The 14,043-nt window shown below is 44.6% G+C and overlaps 2 protein-coding genes across 2 annotated transcripts; both read right to left on the bottom strand.

Annotated features, from left to right (window-relative positions):
• Positions 1-8,056: 8,056 nt before the first annotated feature.
• LACBIDRAFT_309663 (uncharacterized protein) lies at positions 8,057-8,415 on the bottom strand (the record flags this gene model as incomplete). Its single annotated transcript, XM_001886936.1, has 2 exons — positions 8,057-8,269; positions 8,326-8,415. The coding sequence occupies 2 exons, from the start codon at positions 8,413-8,415 to the stop codon at positions 8,057-8,059; spliced, it is 303 nt and encodes a 100-aa protein (XP_001886971.1).
• An 834-nt stretch (positions 8,416-9,249) lies between these two features.
• Positions 9,250-13,769, bottom strand: LACBIDRAFT_332456 (uncharacterized protein; the record flags this gene model as incomplete). The annotated part of the gene is made up of 21 exons (XM_001886935.1): positions 9,250-9,513; positions 9,546-9,632; positions 9,690-9,842; positions 9,908-10,111; positions 10,205-10,250; positions 10,307-10,461; positions 10,490-10,666; positions 10,788-10,939; positions 10,993-11,096; positions 11,287-11,435; positions 11,489-11,563; positions 11,619-11,641; positions 11,689-11,891; positions 12,125-12,161; positions 12,224-12,283; positions 12,346-12,546; positions 12,908-13,015; positions 13,083-13,123; positions 13,301-13,306; positions 13,352-13,360; positions 13,582-13,769. 21 exons carry the CDS (start codon positions 13,767-13,769, stop codon positions 9,250-9,252), a joined length of 2,442 nt encoding a protein of 813 aa, XP_001886970.1.
• Positions 13,770-14,043: the final 274 nt, after the last annotated feature.

Here is a 14,043-nt window from a genome sequence, read left to right as displayed (position 1 = left end):
CAAGTAGAAGCCTTGTGAATCAAATACATGAACTGCACCTCCACTCAGCTCCACATGCATAGCTATTTCCAGCATTGACCCTCCCGGAAAACCGACAAAAAATGGATTTACTCCGTGAGTTCTGGCTCTAATTTTATGATTTTGGGCTTTACTTGACGGTGACTACTACAGGAAGCGCCTCCCGAGCTTACGAAATGGAACACCCATCTGTTCAATTTTGGCATACGGCTTTGTGGTGAAAGGATGCTCATAAGCTGAAATTGAGCTAGCAAAGTAAGTTCTTACTCATATTCTACATCCTTGGGCTCTACTCGACCGAAATCGCCTCAGGAACCACCCCCCAAGTTTTGGGAATGTGGCACCCAGCCGTTCAAAGTCGGCGTGCAGTTCTGTGGGAAATAAGGTCCATTGCCAGAAATTGAGGCTTACAGGTAAGTTCTTACTCGATTTTTACGTTCTTGGGTTCTACCTGACCGGAATTGCTTTAGGAACAACCTCCCGAGTTTTCGAAACATAGCGCCTAATCGTTTAAAGTCGGCGTTTGATTTTGCTGAGAAATGAGGTCTATCACCAGAAATTGAGACTTGCAGGTAAGATCTTGATCAAATTTTACGTTCTTGGGCTCTACTTGATCGAAATTGCTTCAGGAACAGCCTCCCAAATTTGCGAAACATGGCGTCTAACCGTTCAAATTCAGTGTTTGGTTCCGTGGAGTAGGGACTGTCATGGATACATCTGGGTATTATCCGTACCCGATCCGTGGATTTTCCCACCCACGGATTGGATAAGCCACGGTACGGATATATCCGTGGGTATAGCGGCACAGACCAGCCCTCCATCTATCTTTGTCAGTTCTTTGCCATTTTCCATGAAAAAATATGCGTTAGAAAGCTGTCGTTTAGGAGAATTTTGTTATAATAAAATTCACTGTAATATCTTACGTGAACTTCAGTAGAAGCTCATTCTTTAATAATGGTGGAGAATGAAAGGATCAAGCCTCAGTTCATAAAAATATCACTGGCATCTTCATAAAAAGCAAACATCATAATTGGATATGATGTAAGTCTTCAAAATTGGGAAAAGTCAACTATAAAAGTTCTAAATTGTATTTTATAGCTGTTATTAGTGAAATTCATACTTTGTCAAACTTCTCCCATCCTCAAATTCTGTGAAAACACCCCAAATTCTTTGGAAGCAAGCATTTTTAAATTTATTTTCACTATTAATCCAATTTTACTCCTTTTTATCACTCTTTATGCATACTATTAAGGATTGGATGCCAGATAAGCATCAAATACCAGTCAAGCTACTTACCCCAGTGTTATACATGGCTTGGAAGGTTCAATAAGTATAAGTAATTTATATCTTTGTTTTTGAAATATCACTTCAGGATTTTTTGGTGCAAACTGAGTCACAGATGTGTATGGTATATCTCTATCACTGATCTGTCATATACACATTGTCTTTCTGGGCTGTTTCTGGCCTCTTAAATATTTATTCATGACCAAATTGATCTCTGTATAGCATTGAAGTCAAAGGTGTAACATAGTCCAATCCATGAATGCTTGAATAGTGTGGAATGATAAAATCAGAGTTAAATTTAAAAGAATGACTGAAGAAATAATTGTATTTCAATAAATTTATGTTCATATTCATCAAAGAGTGTTTTTATCTTAAAAAGGAGTGAAATTGATGAGTTCCACAGGCCGACAAAGGACAGTCGTGCATTGGTGTGTGGCAGTGGTAGCTCCCACTAAGGCTGCCCAAATATTATTAAATATAGTATACGGATCACAGATACCCACGGATTTCCATATATATCCACGGGTCTGATCCGTGGATAACGGGTATCAACAGCCATGGATAATACCCGGTTATTGCCGATCCATGACAGTCCCTACCGTGGAGCAATAAGGTCTCTTACCATAAATTGAGGCTTACAGGTAAGTTCTTGCTCGATTTATACGTTCTTGGGCTCTACTTGACCGGAACTGCTTCAGGAACAACCTCCCGAGTTTGCAAAACATGGCGCTCAACTGTTCAAATTCAATGTTTGGTTTTGTGGAGCAATAAGGTCCATTACCAGGAACCATTATTACCATGTAAGTTTTTGCTCGATTTTTATGTTCTTGAGCTCTACTTGACCGTAATTGCTTCAGGATCAACCTCCCGAGTTTGCGAAACATGGCGCTCAACCGTTCACATTCAGCATTTGGTTCTGTGGAGAGATAAGATCCATTACCAGGAATCATTGCTAACATGCAAGTTCTTGCTCTATTTCTACATTCTTGGGCCTTATTTAACGGAAATTGCTTCAGGAGTGATCTGCCAAATTAATGAAATGTGGCACACCCTTGTTCAACTTTAGCATTCGGTTTTGTATAGAAGTATGGTACATATTACTAATGTGGCTGAGTACAGTATGTGTGTAACTGGGAACAATTATAAGACGACACAATAGAGATGATTCTTGAAGATATTTGTATGCTACAGTGGATGAGAGGCTTGACATTAACTGACAAAAAATGAAGAAATAAAAAGAAAAGAAGTTATTGATACAACGAAAGCATAACTAATCTTTAAGTGGCCATGATGACGTCCCCAGAGGAGGGAGCACTAGACTTGGGGGAAGGGCCATTTACCTTGCCCTTCTTCTGCTGCTTTGTTTGGAGTTTGCAATGAAGCTGCAGCATTGATAACATAAGATGTGTATCTTCAAGAACTTGGACAGCTTGCGAGGCTATACACATATGACAGTGACCCTAGCCCTTACCAAATGGACCAACTGAACCTGACAATGCTTCATACCATATGGGGCCAGCAGACTTGGCCGACATCTCAACAAATCATCCATAGTGATGGCTGGGCCGAACAGGTGGGTGCCTGCCAATAATGGGTGCTCCTATTGAAAATGGTTCACAGTTGCATGCCAATAATGGGGGCTCCTATTGAAAATAACCCACACTTTGCACCAATGCCATTATTATTTTGCGCTCTACAGGCGAAATTATTTTGAGCTCTGCAAGGGGCGCAATTATTTGCACTCTATGGGGGTGCAATTATTTGTGCTCTAGAGGTGCAATTATTTCAAGCTCCACAAGAGGCGCAATTCTTTTGTGCTCCATGGGGGTGCAATTCTTTTGCACTCCATGGGGGCGCAATTATTCCAAGCACTACAGGGGGTGCAATTATCTCAAGCTCCATGAGGGGCGAAATTATTTGCATTCCATGGGGGGGACAATTATTTTGAGCTCCATAAGGGATGCACATTCTTTTGCACTCCACAGGGTGCACAATTCTTTCAAGTACTACTGTATGTACCTTGTGCTGTTGATAGGGTCACAAATAGTCTGTATCCAGCATTGTTTCAATGTCAGAGTGTGCTGTGCCCAATGTGAATGTGCACCAAAGGTCAGAGTGCACCCATCAAAGTGCACCCAATGTAAATATGAACCAAATGCCAGAGTGTGCCCATCAGAGTGCACCCAATGTGAATGTGCACAAAATATCAGTGCGCCCAATGTGAATGTATGAAATGTTGGAATGTGAATGGGCACAAAATGTCAGTGTTCCCAATGTGAATGCATGAAAAGTGCGCCCAATGTAAATGTGAACCAACTGTCAGAGTATGCCCATCAGAGTGCACCCAACGTGAATGTGCATGAAATATCAGAGTGCGCCCAATGTGAATGGGCACCAAATGTCATAGTGCACCCATCAGAGTGTACCCAATGTGAATGCATGAAAAGTGCACCCAATGTGAATGGGCACCAATTGTCAGAGTGTGCCCAATGTGAATGGGCACCAGATGTCAGAGTGCGCTCAATGTGAATGCACACAAAATGTCAGTGCACCCAATGTGAATGTTCACCAAATGTGAGTGGGTGCCAAATCACTTGTACCTGCACTAAGTATGCATCTGTGTCTGTTATTTTCCAGTTGTATTTCCACTCATTATCTTTTTGCATGAAATGTCAAGTGTGTCCAATGTGAATGTGCATGTGAGTGGGTGCCAAGTCGCTATGTTCCTATGGCATTTATTTTGCACAAAAAATATGTGCCCCCCCAATTGTAGTAAATGCCTGGCCCACTTTGGCAGGGATTTATGGCACTGATGCACTACACCCATTGGTCTCATTGGTGAGTCCTAATCTGTGCAATTATTTTGTGCTCTACAGGCGCAATTATTTTGAGCTCCACAAGGGGCACAATTATTTGCACTCTATGGGGGGTGCAATTATTTTGTGCTGTAGAGGCGCAAATATTTCAAGCTCCACAAGGGGCGCAATTCTTTTGTGCTCCAGGGAAGCACAATTATTTCAAGCTCTACAGAGGGCACGAGGCGCAATTCTTTTGCGCTCCAGGGCGCAATTACTTGTGCTCTATGGGGGAGCAATTATTTTGCACTCTATGGGGCGCAATTATTTTGTGCTCTAGCAATTATTTTGTGCTCTAGCAATTATTTTGTGCTCCAGGGAAGCACAATTATTTTGAGCTCTACAGAGGGCACGAGGCGCAATTATTTTGCGCTCTATGGGGTGCAATTCTTTTGTGCTCTAGCAATTCTTTTGTGCTCCAGGGAAGCACAATTATTTCGAGCTCTACAGAGGGCACGAGGCACAATTCTTTTGCGCTCCAGGGCGCAATTACTTGTGCTCTATGGGGGAGCAATTATTTTGCGCTCTATGGAGCGCAATTATTTTATGCTCTAGAGGTGCAATTATTTCAAGCTCCATGAGAGGCGCAATTCTTTTGCGCTCCATGGGGGCACAATTATTCTGAGCTCTACAGGGGGTGCAATTATCTCGAGCTCCACGAGGGGCGAAATTATTTGCATTCCATGGGGGGTGCAATTATTTCGAGCTCCATGAAGGATGTACACTCCACAGGGGGCACAATTCTTTCAAGTGCCATTGTATGTACCTTGTGCTGTTGACAGGGTCACAAATAGCCTGTGTCCAGCATTGTGTAGTGAATACAAATGTGAGTGGGCACCAAGACACTGCCAGTGTCAGATTGTCATGCCCATTGGTGCTTCAGGTGGGCACCATAACTGTCAATACCAAGCGTGTATCTGCGCCCATTATTTTCCAATGTGTATCTGTGCCCATTATTTTGTGCACCAATTTTGCCATGTGCATTTCCACCAAACATGAGTGGGCACCAAGTGTGTATTTGCGCCTATTATTTTTCTTCATGAAATGTCAGAGTGTGCCCAATGTGAATACACATGAAATATCAGAGTGTGCCCAATGTGAATGCACATGAAATGTCAGAGTGTGCCCAATGTGAATGTGCACCAAATGAAATATGAGCCCAATGTGAAGGTGCACCAAATGTGAGTGGGTGCCAAGTCAGTATATACCTGCAACAAGTGTGCATCTGCACTTGTTGTTTTTCAGTATGTATTTGGAGAGCGCCCAATGGGAATGTGCACCAAATGTCAGAGTGCGCCCATCAGAGTGCACCCATCAGAATGTGCCCATCAGAGTGCGCTCAATGTGTTCTATTCTGACTTTCTAAGGTGTCCAGACATGGGTAGGTGATGATACCTCTCATGCTCTCTCCTATTTCGTATTTTTCTCTGCCATCCCATTCTCCTCCCATTTCCAAAACATTTTATGGTCCTATCCTGACTTCTAAGGTGTCCAGACATGGGTAGGTGATGATACTCCCCATGCTCTCTCATATTTCGCATTTTTTACTGCCTTCCCATTCTCCCCCACCCTCCAGGTCACTCCCAAATCACATTGGTGCCTCCCAAATGCCCCATATTTCACTCTCTTGGATGGTACAGGATATAGGCTGGGCTCTGGGCTCCAGAAGTACACTTCCTGGTTTAATCTACAGGAATTGAAGATGGAATTCCTGGAATGGTGGATTGATTTCATGAATTTTCGGGATGGATTCCATAGATTTGCAAGATGGCTCTCAGCCAGTAACCTACAGCTACTTTTATCCAATATATAGTTATCTTTCTCTGTAACTTTTGGCTGAGCCTTAAGAAACGAAGAAGAGCACTGCAAAGCTCTGGACAATAATCAACGCAACATGCTTGACAGAAAAATCACACTTGTGAGAGTGTGACAGCCTAGACAAAACAGCTGAGTATTGAATTCGGTTGGCCACAGACAACCGTTGCTCTAAAAAATGGTATCATGGTATCAGTAGATGCTGAATTGCGTCTAAATTATGATTCCAGCTTGTTTGAGCATCCAAGCTTCTTCTCCCATGTTTTGTAGCATGAGCTTGTAGAATTATTGGAATGTTTGCCTTTGTTTGCTTGGCCCTTCCAACATCTTTCAAGTCTTTTGCTGCCATAAAATATTTACACAACTACTGGTGTTTTTCTAATAGGTATAGATTGATAGAGGACATTTATACAATTCTAATGATACTAAATTTGTACATTCAAGCTTCTTCCCCCACCCCCTGAGCTGGAAAATATACTGGACATGGCCAAAATTTGACAAAGTCCAAACATCATTTGGCGCAAAAAAATTGTTTCAGTGGGGCACATGATGTCATTCAGCAGGGCAGCTACAAACTACTTTGGTCCACGCATTTACTACAATTGGGGGGGTGCATATTTTTTGTGCAAAATAAATGCCATAGGAATATAGTGACTTGGCGCCCACTCACATGCACATTCACATTAGGCGCACTCAACATTTCATACAAAAGAATAATGGGTGGAAATACACACTGAAAAATAACAGGTGCAGATGCATACTTAGTGCACACATTTGATGTGCATTCACATTGGGTGCACTCTGACATGACATTTCGTGCCCATTTCACATTGGGCGCACTCTGACATTGAAACAATGCTGGACACAGACTATTTGTGACCCTATCAAAGCACAAGGTACATACAGTGGCACTTGAAAGAATTGTGCCCCCTGTGGAGTGCAAAAGAATTGCATCCCTTATGGAGCTCAAAATAATTGTCCCCCCCATGGAATACAGATAATTTCGCCCCTTGTGAAGCTCAAGATAATTGCACCCCCTGTAGAGCTCAGAATAATTGCGCCCCCATAGAGTGGAAGTAATTGCGCCCTGGAGCACAAATAATTGCACCCTGCAGCGCAAAAGAATTGCACCCCCCATGGAGTGCAAAAGAATTGCATCTCTCATGGAGCTTGAAATAATTGCACCTCTAGAGTGCAAAAGTAATTGCGCCCTAGAGCACAAATAATTGCGCCCTGGAGTGCAAAAGAGTTGCACCCCCCATGGAGCGCAAAAGAATTGTGCCTCTCATGGAGCTTGAAATAATTACACCTCTAGAGCGCAAAAGTAATTGTGCCCTGGAGTACAAATAATTGCGCCCTGGAGCGCAAAAGAATTGCGCCTCTCATGGAGCTTGAAATAACTGCACCTCTAGAGGGCAAAAGAATTGCGCCCCCCATGGAGTGCAAAAGAATTGCACCTCTCATGGAGCTTGAAATAATTGCACCTCTAGAGCACAAAATAATTGCATCCCCATAGAGTGCAAGTAATTGCACCCTGGAGCACAAATAATTGCGCCCTGGAGTGCAAAAGAATTGCACCCTGGAGTGCAAAAGAATTGTGCCCCCAATGGAGCGCAAAAGAATTGCACCTCTCATGGAGCTTGAAATAATTGCACCTCTAGAGCGCAAACTAATTGCACCCCCCATGGAGCACAAAGGAGCGCAAAATAATTGCACAGGTTGGGTGCCATAAACCTCTGCCAAAGTGGGCTGACCCATTGTATGAGGGGCTTTTTTTCATGCCACCCATCCATGGCGAAAAATTCACCTGTTGTTGCCTGCAGGCGCAACAACGAGGCTGCTGTCAACACATTTAAATACTTACTTCACATACAACAGGTTAATAATATATCTATTTAACTTTCTCCTGTGTGGTCCCCCACAGTGGTACTAACGAGGCAGCACTCTGGTTAACTGCCTGAAAGAAAGATGGGCACAACAATGGGATCCGTGCAGTTGGGCGCAACCCATGGGCACCAGAGGCAAAGTGGGCTGATCTGTCCTCTATGGGGCTCTGTTTGTGCGGCCCACCCATGTCGCATGGCCTATTTTAGAGTCTCGGCCCAGTCATTCCCAAGGCCGAATTCTTGACAGCTTGGCTGAGTCCGCTGACCTGCTGTTGATGGGTGCCTGTCACACACCGCTGGCCCATCAGTGATGGACCCATTTGACTGCCCTAACTGGGCCATAAACCCAGTGCTAATGGAGGTCTCTATCCGACTGATGAAAAACTGAAATTGAGACCATTTTTGACAGGCCTGGAGAGGCAGATTAATGTTGCGTTGAGAGGTGAACAATGTGAAAAAGGACATACAGTAGTGTTTTGGTGAGGACGCCATGTAGCGTGGTGTCCCTTGTTTGACCGCTTGTCCTTGTGGCAAGAGCCCCATTCAGCCTCCACCATCCACAATGGAGGCTTGTGACCAACTCCCTCAACAACTGAACCCTCATCCCAGCACTTCCAAAGAGAGCCAACATCAGAAAACTCACCCAAATTGCCTGGGCCCCAACAATCCCAAAGAAAATCAGGACAGATAATGAGGCTAAACAAAGCCTGCCATCCACATTAGTGTTCGAAAGTCTGGTTAGGGTCGGTTATTGGGTGCCCAGGGGCTGTAACTGAGACCGAGACCGGTTAGCCTTTGTCCCGAAACCTAAAATAACCTAACCGGACTGCAACTAACTGGTTACGGTCGGTTATTTGCAGTTACTAACCAGTTAGGACCGAAAAATAAAGAATCAGTTATAACAAGGCAAATATGCTCATATGTATTTTGATAGATATTATTTCTGCATATTCTAGCTTTAAAACGAGCCCAAGAACGCTAAAATTGGTGAAGAACTGACATATTTATGCAATTATCCTTGAAAGTCTACACATTTGAGTGATATTTTAGAGATTTGACTGTAACATAGTCAAATTTTAAGTGTTTTCGATGTTCTCAAGTGCGTTTTGAAGGTGTATAATATGGCTGGTTATAACCGGTTATTCCATTTTCGAAATCAACTAACCCTAACTGCGGTTAGGTTAGTGTTGCGGTTAGGTCCGGTTATTTTCCAGTTATTTTCTGGTTAACTAACCTAACTTTTAAACGCTAATCCACGTGATGATGCAGAAAAGCTGGGGTAAACATTTGCTGCAGTCTCGTCAGGTGCAAATGCTGCAGCTGGGGGAAGAATGATGTTGAAGGGTGTCAGTGGTGCTGAGGGACCAGGCGAGAGTCGTAGTACGTGATATTTACTGCCTTGATGATGCACAAACACCACATGTCGTGATGCAACTCATGGGGAGTGAGGGGAAAGCAGTTTCGGATTGACTACAGGAGACAGCAGAATATGAGCTTGTGATGTGAGTAGTGGCGATGTTGGTAAGCCTTGACTCGGGCTGGCTGCAGTGGAGGCCTGGAGTGGCATACCCCCATTTGTTGCCATAGTCTCCATGGAGGGAGACTGCAGCAACAAAAGATTTAGCCCTGTTGGACCAGGGGTAGCTGAACAAGAGCTAACACTGGCAAGAGCCATATGAGTTTTTACACTACGTGATGGAGAGAGTGGCTCTGTTCGTCGTGCGAGAACCTTGAGCAATGAATGGGATAGCTTCACAGCGTCAGACAGCTCTCTCTGTAATGTCAAAAGAGAGAGGAAGGCACTTTGCATTGCCACCTTCTTGAAGCTCACAGCAATCTCTATATCTACCTGAAACTGGGCCTCGACTTCCATTCGTGTGCGAGGCCACTGCGCGATAAAGTCCACAGCCTGAGATGACTTAAAAATGGGCATCCAACTAAACATTGGTGAGTCCGGAAATTTCTCATGAATGGTGGTGCTAGCCTAGATAACATGCGAGCAGGATTGTCAGAAAGAAAAGTCAACGGATAGCATAAAAATGGACATACCTGCCAGAAGAATGGGCAGAGCTGTTGCAGCAGCTCGAAAAAATTAACTAGGCCCTGGTTGATCCGAGCCTGCCCCCTGAGCTCAACAAGCACCTTCTCTGCAAAAGGAAATAACTGGGTTTGGAGGCTGTCTGGAACAGTGACGGTGGCCCAGGGAACATGGTAAGCCTCTCCAACATAGAAGCCTGCTAATGCAGTGACGGCCTAATGCCCCAGTAAGTTTAACCAAGGAAGGACCGTTTTGAAGAAACAACTCATGGATTTTGGGATCTTCGCGGAATAAACTTCATGCTGAACCGTACTTGCCCAGTGACCAATGGCACCTATTTCATCCGTCGTAACACTGCCAAACCATAAATTGTCAATAGCCATCAGCACATAAACAGATCTAAGACGCACCCCATCTCTTCAAGGTGAGTAGGAATGGTCTTGCGAGCGAGGTGGAGCTTCTTCTTTGATTTGATGGATGTGGACTCAATAAATTGTGTATACATTTTACAAAGGGCATCATCACCACAGGCCTTCCCCACCGTCTTTCCAAACATAAGCTTCACCTGATCTCGCATGAGCAACGTAGATTACTGAGAAGACTGGACTTGCCTTCCACCATGTCAATGGGCAAGACCAGTCCCAACCCTCAACCTTCTCGTGCAGGTTCTCCTGGTCAAAGACATAATGCAGGAGAATGGCGAGGGCACCAACTGAGCAACGTAGAGGGTTACGATGCGGCAACACGAAGTTGTAGTCCGGTTCCTGCCTCTGTTGTCCTCTGTCTTAGTGAGAAAATACAAAATAAACAAAACATGTAGCTATGGACTCCCAGCTTTGAAACCTTTGTTTCATGATACAGAGAGAGAACACCAAAAAAATGTTTACTGACACCAGAGCGCCGTCCATCTGGTGTTGTATAGTTGGGTAGGCAAAGCAAGTGAGGTTGGAGGCAGCTGAGCAATAGATTGATGAGCTCATCCCCACAGTTGAGAGCGGTGCATTGCCAAGTCCAGCTGAAGTGTGCCTTGATGACAGATGGGACTGGTTGGGTAACATGGTTGGCAACAATGAAAGAGAAAAGAAAGGAACCTCACGTTGATCAAGCTTCATGAAGATAGCAGATGTAATCTCCTCAAAGTGCACAGGATGCAGCTGTGAGTCCAAGATGGTGTTCTCGCTGATGTTGAAGAACTCATCTCTGAAGAATGTTACAATGTGAGCATGGTAACATGTCAAGTTTCAACAGAGAGCTTACTTACTCAAGGTGCACGTCATCGCACTGTCACCGGCGAACGCAGCCAAGCAAGGTCATGCTTTTTTTTAACGATGACTACAGCACATGAATATGTAAGCAAAATGTAACAGAAGCGAAAGGGAGGTCAACGAACTGATGATAATCGGCTGGGCCTTCCTTAGGGCAACCACGCATTGTGAGAAGTTTCCGTGTTGCAGCATACTTGAGGTATTCCATCGTGTGGTTGGCATCGACGATGTGATTGGGGATTGTGCCAGCAGTGATTGCCATCGGTACCCAGCGCTTTCGTGCAGGTGTTAGTGATGTCAATTTCACTTACAAACCGAAAAACTCACCTGCCACAGAGAGAGCACGCTCTTCTCTGTTTGCCACCCACTTTTTTGCCTCATGTCCATTATGTATGCATCAATCTAAAATTCATTGTTGATCAGCCAGCAGGTGTGTGAGCAAGGTGAATGCACGTACCCAAGCCTTCGAGCCTCTAGTGCCTTTAATGCAACAGGATGTTAGTCAGAAATTTGGGAATAAACAAAACCCAATGTGTCAATCTCCATAGAGTCCTCAACTGGGCCATCGTCAGTTTCCTTGTCACCCCTGTCTTCTTCGTCATCACTCTCATTGCTCGGGCCATCATCTGAATCCATGAATCCACAGTCAAAGGAGTCTTGCATCATATTTGTGTTGTCGACCATGTTCTCCACGCCAGCATTGGCAGCCCCCACAGCTGACAGAGTGGGGCTGACTAGTACTGCATGGCAACTTTTGTTGCTGCATGTTTTTTTGTGTTAGCTTGGGTTGGTTCTCGAATCAGAAGAGTGGAAGCAACAAGCTCGCCCTTCTTTCCGCTGTCCTTGAGTTTCCGCTTGCGGCACAGGTTCTTCAGAGCAGAAACATTGCAGGAAGCGCTGTAGAAACATAGTTAGACAAACGAACAATGATTGGCATTCGTTTTTTGAAACCGTTGTGCTTACTACAGTTTTTTCGCATCATTGTCACTCAAAGATTGGCCTGCAAGGATGAGGTGAGTTCTCGGTGAACAATACAAGGTATTCTGCATTGCGGGCACATACCTTGGCCTTTCAAGGTTCTTGCTGGTCCACTGGCAGGCTCTCTCGATGGCAAAAGTGGGGCTGAGGGGAAGGAACAAGGTTTGAATGCATTCAAAGAGCGCTGATGCCCTTAAACAACACACCTTCTGCTTTGGGAACGGCTGTGGCGACACTTTGGGAAGGTGCAGCTACAGACGCCAATTTTTGATGGGCAGACTCTGGGAAAAGCACTGGATCGATGCTGAAGTTGTCCGTCTGCTGAGGGATGTCGTTGTCTGGAAAGAGGAACAAGGGCACACTCATGAGTGTACAGCACGACGACAAGGACTTTGAAGTCGAGAATACTAATATATTAATTTATTGAATTATCTACTAATACTATGCTAAGTCAGCACAAAGACTTGGCCTGGTGATTTCCAGACCCTAATCCAAGTCACAGTTTGATTGTGATCTGCCAGCGAGATCACACACCCGAATTGTGATCTCTGGCCAAGTACTTCGCTTAGGGTTCTTTGATCCCATGCCTTTACAGTTTTCAATATCAATGCTTCTCCTTTTATGAGGGCATCTGTATATTGGAAAGAACGCCGTGCAGAACGCCATCAAAGAATGGTGGCCGATCCTGAGGATGTGTGACTTGCTGACCAAGTTTCCAATTGTAGCCGCACGTGTTCGTGTTCACCATCCATGCGACGAGAAGCTTACCGGGATCGTCTGACCCCCCGGAGAGTTGGCTACAAGCCTTAGGACTATTAGCCCTAAGGCTTATTGTACTTGTTTGTGCAATCATTGATGGGCCATTGATGGGCCACGCTGAGAACGATCAAGAATTCAGCAAAACCCCGCCAGCCCATCAGACTCTGTTTAAACAACAACTTACATAGACTTTTTCGTGGAACGACCAACGTCTCAAATAATTTTCTGTGAGTAATAAAAACAAGAGAAGCTTTCAAATTCCAGACAACTTTTGTGAAAGATACCCCAATTTTTCTGAAAATGATGTGGAGTGAGGGAATCAACACCACCAAACACTTTACCAAATAGAGTGTCAATGCTGTAGCCTTATACGGTGACAGATTTCATGAAGAATAAACTTACATTGTTCTAAGACAAATGTATACATAGTGAAAATTGGAAAGAAGAACTTACAAAGTCAAGCTAAGCACTGGCTAAGCATCAACCAATTAGCACCAATAACTACCACTCAAGCATGATGTGGCAGTGAAATTTTTGTGTGTTTGATGCTCTAAATAAATTGTATATATGTGGAACTGAATGTTGTGAGCGGCATGATAAGTACAGAAGGGGAACGGAGAAGCGACACCAATGTGACAGACACGACAGACCCATCACCTCGTCACGTTTAGTTGTGGCCGCACGTGAGAGCCTCAGCGGCGTTTTCCGAAGGAGCCTCAAGGCTAAGAGCCCTGGGGCTTGCAGCCACTAGCACGATTAGTGATGTGCCAGGCCCGGCCCAAAGCCGTAAGCCAGCCAGGGCCAGCCTTCCCAAAGCTGGGCCTTCTTGGGCCGTCGTCAAAGCCCAGGAAAGCCCAAGGCTCAGGCTCATAATACATGAAGCCTTGAGCCGTGGCCTGAGCCATGGCCTCAAAGGTTGGCAGGACCTTGCTTTGGAGAGGTAAAATTGATGTGATTAAGTTGTTGAGAATTGTTGAGAAGAGTGGCCCCTAGCATTTCAGGGTGTTTGGTGGCAAGATTGTCAAGATACATCATCGGTCATCATGCTGAAACATCTCTGGGTCACATGCGAGGTGAACTGTAGGGTGCATAATCAGGAGTGCAAAAGAAAGTTGGTGATAGAGGGGACGTATTGTCTTATCGCT

This window comes from Laccaria bicolor, genomic scaffold (assembly GCF_000143565.1).
Source record: "Laccaria bicolor S238N-H82 LACBIscaffold_41 genomic scaffold, whole genome shotgun sequence".
Classification (NCBI taxonomy): domain Eukaryota; kingdom Fungi; phylum Basidiomycota; class Agaricomycetes; order Agaricales; family Hydnangiaceae; genus Laccaria; species Laccaria bicolor.
This window is presented reverse-complemented; position numbering and strand designations above follow the sequence as displayed.